General features: G+C 51.4%; 1 protein-coding gene across 1 annotated transcript in view; it reads left to right on the top strand.

The window, feature by feature from the left end:
- The first annotated feature begins 732 nt into the window (after positions 1-732).
- GATA6 (GATA binding protein 6) overlaps positions 733-8254 on the top strand; it is a 29597-nt gene continuing 22075 nt past the window's right edge. Inside the window, exons 1-2 of the mRNA XM_047086865.1 lie at positions 733-1861; positions 6404-6570. Of these exons, the coding sequence (XP_046942821.1) occupies positions 733-1861; positions 6404-6570 (1296 nt within the window). The remainder of the gene's footprint in view (positions 1862-6403; positions 6571-8254) is intronic.

The following is an 8254-nucleotide window of genomic DNA, read 5'->3' as shown; positions in this document are numbered from 1 at the left end:
GGCGTGAGACTCGGGCCCCGCGGGCAGCCAGCAGTGCCTGGGCCCGGAAGGTCAGAGACTGTCGTCTCCGCCCCGGCGCCCCACCTTCCCTGGGCTGAATTGCGCTTCTCTCTGGAGCTCGCACTGCGTCCCATCAAGCGTAGTCGGGGAAGCTCTGGGAAAGCCAGTGTGGGAGAACGCGGCGGTTTCGTTTTCGGGGACAGGTTGCCTTCCTTACGCTAACGATTTTCACGCGGGTAGACCTCACACTGAGGCACTCCGGGCTAGGGGCACGTGTAGCGAGGCGGGACAAGGCAGCGCCGACCAGCACAACTACTTTAAAAGTTCTTTTGTGTGTCATCGGCCGAGAGGGAACCACTTTGGGGCGGAAGGGAAACCTCCGCCAGGCTTCTCGTCACCCCTGGGATCTAGCGCGCCGCAGATGAAGGATGCTGCGGAGAGGGTGGGCGGGAGGACGAGGGGACCCAAGTGGTGCAGGCAAGGGAGGGCGGATATCCCGGTCCTGGGAGGACCCGGCGGAGACTGCCCAGGCTCCGTTCCCCTCTCCTTCCCCAAACCCCGCGCCCAGGGCAGAAACGGGATGTTTGAGAAATCTCATTAGCTAGAAAAGGCAGTGGAGTGAGATGTATGGCCTGCGCGTTTGTAACCCTTTTTGATTTCTCCTCCCGTCCCTGCCTCCCCTCACCCCGCCTCAGGAACTAGAAGTTAGCTTGGAGAGGCGCCGGACCGTGGATGGCCTTGACTGACGGCGGCTGGTGCCTGCCGAAGCGCTTCGGGGCCGCGGCTGCCGACGCCAGCGACTCCGGAGCCTTTCCAGCGCGGGAGCCCTCCACGCCGCCTTCCCCCATCTCCTCTTCTTCCTCCTCCTGCTGCTCCCGGGGTGGGGAGCGTGGCCCCGGCGGCGCCAGCAACTGCAGGACGCCTCAGCTCGATACGGAGGCAGCGGCGGGACCCCCGGCCCGCTCGCTGCTGCTCAGCCCATACGCCTCGCATCCCTTCGGGGCTCCCCACGGACCTTCGGCGCCCGGGGTCGCAGGCCCCGGGAGCGCCCTGTCGAGCTGGGAGGACCTACTGCTCTTCACTGACCTCGACCAGGCCGCGACAGCCAGCAAGCTGCTGTGGTCCAGCCGCGGCGCCAAGCTGAGCCCCTTCGCCCCCGAGCAGCCCGAGGAGATGTACCAGACCCTCGCCGCCCTCTCCAGCCAGGGGCCGGCCGCTTACGACGGCGCGCCCGGCGGCTTCGTGCACTCGGCAGCCGCCGCCGCAGCGGCCGCGGCCGCGGCCAGCTCCCCAGTCTACGTGCCCACCACCCGCGTAGGCTCCATGCTACCGGGCCTGCCGTACCTGCAGGGGGCGGGCAGCGGGCCCGCCAACCACGCGGGCGGCGCCGGCGCGCACCCCGGCTGGCCTCAGGCCTCGGCCGACAGCCCCCCGTACGGCAGCGCGGGCGGCGCGGCCGGCGGTGGGGCCGCAGGGCCCGGCAGCGCCGGCTCGGCAGCAGCGCACGTCTCTGCGCGCTTCCCCTACTCGCCCAGCCCGCCCGTGGCCAACGGCGCGGCGCGGGACCCCGGGGGCTACGCGGCGGCGGGTGGCGGTGGCGCTGGCGGCGTGGGCGGCGGCGGCGGCGGCAGCCTGGCGGCCATGGGCGGCCGCGAGCACCAGTACAGCTCGCTGTCGGCCGCGCGGCCGCTGAACGGGACCTACCACCATCACCATCACCACCACCCGAACCCCTACTCGCCCTACGTGGGTGCGCCGCTGACTCCCGCCTGGCCCGCAGGACCTTTCGAGACCCCAGTCCTGCACAGCCTGCAGAGCCGTGCCGGAGCCCCGCTCCCGGTCCCGCGGGGCCCCAGTGCAGGTAAGAGGCGCGCCGCAGCCCGGGGGCCTGAAGCGCTGGGGCCTGTGGGAGGGTGTGGAGCAGCTGGTTGACTTGGGCCTTGTTTTTAGAGCTCTTCTGTCTGGGTGCCTAGAGGTCCGCCTGGCCCCAGGCCGGATTTGCAGAACTTTGGCAGGGCCACCCAGAGTCTGGCAGTGTTGATGAAGTGCTTCTATTTTGCGGATTGTTTCAGTTCCTTTCCACGAAGGAGACAAGGTGCGCGTATTCATCTCAGTGCCTTGGACAAGCTCGAGGGACTTTAACAGTGAATGGGGTGGGCAATTGGAGAAAAAAAGCCAGGGAAGGAACTGACAGGGCCTGAGATCTGTCACAGACCCTAATTTGCCTAAATGGGAGAATGAGACTCTACTGGGGTGGGTAAGTTTAGAGGAGTGTTGGGCCCTTGATTCACCCTCTCCTAAAACACAGTCTCACCCAGTTCAGCTCTCCAGAGGGGAGGAATTGTGTTTTCCTCAAGGAGAGTATTTAAGAGCCCCACAGTGGAAAAGGACCTAAGGACCAAGTTGGCTTCCCCTTCAGTGGGAGGGAGAAAAGAGGGGGATACCTGGGCTGGTCAGCCTTCTGACTATCCCGAGGGAAAGCTGGTGGAGAGGCCCTTTGGTTGGACATCACCTGGGCCGTGGTGTCTGGGGCTGCTGCCCCTGTCTGCCCCTGCCAGGCTGGGACCCAGGGATCCTGGCACTCCCACATCTGTTTTTCCTCCAGAGTTCAGCCTACCGATTTTTCACCAGTTTTCCATGCCACCCATACTTTCATTCCAATGTCTGGGGGCAATTTTGGGTGAACTGGGAAAACAGAGTTGTAAAAATACCTGGAAACACCCCATTTTTTCTGCTCAAGCAGAGGAGGTTATGAACTGTGTTAACCTGGCCTGACCACTCTGGCTTCTGTTCTCAGCTGCTGCAGTGTTCTGGGTACTTTGTGGTGCTTTTACAGGTCTCTCGCTTTGTGTTTAACCCGTTTGATAAACTGACAGACTCCTAAGACAAAACTTTTTTTGGGGGTGGGGGGGCTGTTGTTTGTTTGAGGCGAGGTGTGGGAGTCACTGAGGTGGCAAAGAGGCAGGAGGCATGTCAGCTTAAATTATCCTAACTGGTGTCCTCACACCCTAGGTCTGGGCTTTTCCTGGGAGCCTCAGTGCTCGGTTTTGGGACAAGTCTTCTGGGGCCCCTACTTAGTTAGGATCAACTGAGGAATTGCCAACCTTGTACTCAAAAGACACACTGGAAATGGCAGTGGCCTGAAAGTGAAGGATCTGACTTGAAAAGCCCTCCTGGTAACACTGGGAGGGGGCAATGGGTTATTTGGTAACAAGCCCTCCCTCTCTTTCTCTACCTCTTCTAAGACTCTGGTCTCAAAATTCCCTCTGCTTTCCTCTGGGAAGCTGGCCCTGGAGACTGTCTTCACTGCGGTGTAGAGTGGGTAGGGAGGGCCCTGTTGAGTATAGACTTGAGACAGAGCGCTGTCACCCTTTCTGTGGCACAGCAACCTGTGGCTGGCTCCCTGGCTGGAGCTGAGAGACTGGGAGGTGAGGAATCTTCAAAGCATGGGAAGGGGGGTGGTGGTTAGGGTGAGGCTTTTGTCGGTCGGGAATCCAGCGGGGAATCCAAAAGAGTGTGTAGGGTTGGGTAGGGGCAACGCAGTGGGAGCTGGATCCTGCAGCTCTACTCATCTCCTGACACACCTTAGTGTAGTCTCCATGCCCCTCTTCCCCTAGTCTTCCAGCATTTCACAGGACAGAAAGAGAAGTAGCCCAAAAGTCATAATCAGAGTCACTGGATATTTTAAAGAAACTTATTTTGTATAGAAAAGCTTTTCAGAGGCAGTAAGGTGCAATAGTAGGCGAGTTACAAATTTCTTTTTAAACCTAGCTTATCCTTTCACTAACTTTCACTAACAACAACCCAAAACTAGGAAGGGCTTGGGAACACCCAGCTTCTGCATAGAGTCTTTTAAGTCAGGAAGCTACTGAGAATCAGCCAGTCTGGGGTTGGGGGAGGCAAAAGACCTCTAATTTCGGTTGTCTTCACCAGGTGTTCTCTTGCTAGAGAAACCTTGACCTCCAAAACCTCTCCTCCCAGCTTCCTAGCTAGATTCCCTGCCTCTCCGCTTCAATTTTTTTCTTTTTTTAAACAGACTATTTTTGAAGGCACTCTTTAATAGATTTAGGCAGACAGCAGGGCTAAACCTTAGCGCTGAGCTCTCTGTACCTACACAGTGTGGAGGCCTCTGGGAACGTGCTCCATACACCTCTCCCTGATTTTGATGGTGGGTAGGTGGTAGGGAGTCCTGGGGGGAGTCCTCACAGCGCTACAGTCCTGGAGCCCAGCGCCCTCCTGAGCTCCCGAATTGTGTTCCATTATTTTCAGGGTCCTGCGACGGCATTCACTGGCTGTGCCCCTCTCCCCACAGCCTTTTTCTCCCCCGGGGATCCCAAGTCATCGTATTGGGAGACGATAATGAATTGTGGGGGTGAGGGTAGATGGGGAAACTGGTGAATGAATGTCTAGCACAATCAAGATTTTGTAATTGTTAAAAAAAAGTTTTCTTATTTTAGTCAAAGGATTGTAGCTGCTGGGTAAGCGGTAGGGAGAAAATGGGAGCTGTAGATTTGATTTAATTAAAAATAAACAAACTTTGGAAATTTTATTTATCCAAAGTGGACTTTAAGTTTTGTCTTTGGGTTTTCAGATGACTAAAGAGATTTACCTGGAGTGTTCACGCTGTCTTCTGGGAGTCTTTATTGTTTCCAGCCTGGGGGAAGGAGGCCAGGCATAGGGCTGGGTTCTCCAGGGAATGCCCCACTCCTCTATCGAGAGGGTCTCTGATAGGTAACATTTTAAAGTCAACAACTAAGACAAATACCTTGTTTAACTTCAGTGTCCTTGAAGTCCTGAGCATTTTACTGATTACCGTAGTCAATAGTGGCTTTTAGGGCGGAGAAGAATAAATCTTTGTGATGTGTTGTAAGTTGCTGTATCCCCATGACAACTTTGAACTCCAGTTATGTAGGATGCTAGTTTCTTTTAAACTTATTTCTTGAGGAGGAAGGAGACTTGTTTTGTAGGGTAAATAGTATTAATGGAATTAAAAACTATTCATGCCAAAGACACATTTAAATATCTTTACAAGTAGAGTGGTAGAAACAAGCTGTAAATTGCTTGGGAATGAGAAGGAATAGAAAGGTTTGCTAGCACACAACTTCAAATAAAACTTTAAAATGTAATGTTTGTTTATTTTAAAAATTGATTCAGAAATGCTTCTTAAAGCCAAATTCGGACATTTAAATGCTCTATAAATAACCCTAAACAGAAGGATATTTTTATTTTTTACGAAGTCTATTTTAAAAGTACTTATTTAATTAATAAGTACCTATCTTATTTTATTTGTCTTTTGTACCTATCTCATTTTAGATGGTACTTATACATTCGTAGTTAATCAATTTTTTTCATAGGTAATCAATTTAAGCAGACGTAATAAATGTTACAATCATTTATTTTCAAGATTTTTTTTTTTTTTGGTTATGAACAGGTTTAGGTTAGTTGTAAACACCAGAAACCACCCAAATAGCAAAATGACATAAACACAATTTAGATCGATTGCATGAATTGAAGTTTTAGTGTAGGAAAATAGGAAACAGTTTTATTTAGCACTGAAATGGTTTTAATAATGTTTGAATCAGTAAAATAGCAATCATTTGTAGAAATTTTGCAGATAGAAGCAGTTAGACCCACGTGGAAGTCAGAATGTTTTAGTGTTCGGTCCTTGTGGCATGAGCATAAAACTTAACATTTATGTCTGTGTGTTAATGTTGGTGTCTTTTTTTCCCCTTAGGAGACCTGAGTCACTTTCTAATCGATAAAGTGCTCAAGAACAGTATTTCTCATTTCACTTGTCTATTTTTTTTTTCAAGAAAAGGAAGGGGGCAGTTATAGTAAATACTTTAAATAAAAGTGACTTGGGATTTATAGAAATAAAAAAATTACTTGGGCCCTACTCTGTCCCAGGATATTTGTGGGTTGCTGCAGGGGTCAGTGATCCGTGTTGATATTGTATGGCTTGCTCAGTTTTGATAAGTGGCACAGTGTAATTAAGATAGATTTCAGTTTTGAAACGCTTGGGAACAGCACAAAAGGAGGGGTCAGGGGACCCAAAGTGACTTCCCCACAGCTCATCTCAATTCCGAGGTCCTTGGAGACAGAAGGAGGATGATTGGGACTCAGCCTTCAGCACCATATCCTCCTGCTCCTTTCCTGGGGTTTTACTGGTCACTCCCAGGGCTGCAGAAGTATTGGACAAATGCTGAACCAGAGCAATAGTGACCACAGCCGGCTCCTGGCTTGGCTGCGGAGCAGAAAGATCCGTGGGGAAGGGCGCGGGCGGGGAGGCGGGCAGCGCGTCGCCAGCACGCGGCCAGGGGTACCGGGGGTCTTCCGGGGGGGCCCGGGGAGGGCAGGGAGCAGCGCGACCTCACCCAGCCTCTTGTCCCCGCTCTCGTCGCAGACCTGCTGGAGGACCTGCCTGAAAGCCGTGAGTGCGTGAACTGCGGCTCCATCCAGACGCCGCTGTGGCGGCGGGACGGTACCGGCCACTACCTGTGCAACGCCTGCGGCCTCTACAGCAAGATGAACGGCCTCAGTCGGCCCCTCATCAAGCCGCAGAAGCGCGTGGTGAGTGTGAGCGCCGCCCTCCCCTGCGGCCGGGCCCCGAGCGGCGCTCCTCCAGCAGCCCGGGCGCTTCCGGCTCGCCCCGGGAGCCCCCCGCGGGAACAGGTGCGGCGCGGCCCGGGGCCACCAGGGTCTGCCGGAGCGCGGGAACCCAGCTGTCCCCCTTCCTTCCTCGGCCACTTGAGCGCTCGCCCGCGCGCGCCCGAGTGGAGGTCGTCCCGAAACCAGCGTCTGGGGAACGAAGACAGCCTTTCCCCACATTTACACCTAGGAAATGATGTCTATAAAAGGGGGAGGGGGAAGGTGTAGGGAGCTACCATTTTCAAAATATACAAAAGTCAATATTTATATAAATCTAGATGTACTTGTAAATGCCCTAGAATATTTTGGAGGGAGACACAAGAAATTGGTCATGACTGTAACCTCTGAGTATACCGACCCAGGTCAGATGAAGATCTTTTTCTCTGTGTACTCTTTGGTGTGGTTTGGATTTTATTATGGAAAACTGTGCTGGTTTATACCCCCTCACCCTCCATAGAACATGACAACTGCAAATCCACATTCCCTTACTCCCCACAGCCTCGTCCTGGGTTCCTTTGATTTTGTTCCTTATACCTTTGGGTCCCTTCTACCTCTTCTGGGAGTGAGACAGATTTTAGCCCCCATTTCCATCCCTCTTTTGGATTGTCTTTGAGTTTGATGAAAATTTAACCTTAGTTATTTTGAAATCTGGCTGTTCAGAAAACTACATAGAACTTGAGAGAAAAATGCAGTCATGTTCTTCTCAAGTTGGGGATTTTCACCAATCCAAACACATTTTTAACTACGTTTTAAATTATGGGAATTCTGATTTTCTTCAGGGAAAAATCCCTTATTGTTAGGTGTGGTTTTAGGAGAGGGCATTTACTGCCGTAGTGATTAGAGAGAATAAATGAAAATGTTCACAGGCCCCACTGTAAGGCTAACATTTGTTTAACCAAGCACTCAGGCTCTTAATACCTTTTAAAGTAAAATATTTTACAGTGAGATGCCAGACTTCTTAAGTATCCAAGTAATTTAATTGTTATACTCTAATTAGCAGGAACAAATGCTACACATGTTGTTTGTGTTAAATAGATTAGGGTGAAATTGCATCACAATGGAAGTCTGACACCTTAAAGAGAAGCAATTAGTTTTATGGTTGTTTTGTTTTTAATGCATTTAAAATAAAGTGGCTGAGGTTAATTTAACGTGCGTATGTGCCTTAAACTTGTTATATAGCCTCCTGCAGCTTAACAATCGTCTTCAAAGGGCATCCTCAACTTCAGCGTCTGACTCCCTATGGTTTTCATTTCTTACGCATCATATTCAAAAAAGAAAAAGTAGTGGTCAGAAAATATTCCAGGGAAGTTCCCTGTTTCCGTGTATGAACAGTGAAACTGATTTTTTTTTTTTTTGAAAGGCACACTGAGCTGAATACTAGCTGAGTTCAGCAAGACGACATTTTCTTGAGATTGAAGGAAATACTGATAGAATAGTAGCCTTTTGGGTTCTAGTTGCATTCTAAATTTGATATAGTAACATCCATATTTAGATTGTGCCATTTTGCATACTTACTGGTAAAAATAACTGTTAGCAGAAAAGAGTTTTTAACATCTCTGAATCTGTTAGTTTTCCTTCTGTGTGGCAGGTGTTTTGGCAGTGACCA

Source organism: Lynx rufus, unplaced genomic scaffold (genome assembly GCF_022079265.1).
Source record: "Lynx rufus isolate CCGP_SWC_20201006 ecotype Redwood Valley unplaced genomic scaffold, mLynRuf1.p SCAF_22, whole genome shotgun sequence".
NCBI lineage: Eukaryota > Metazoa > Chordata > Mammalia > Carnivora > Felidae > Lynx > Lynx rufus.
This window is presented reverse-complemented; position numbering and strand designations above follow the sequence as displayed.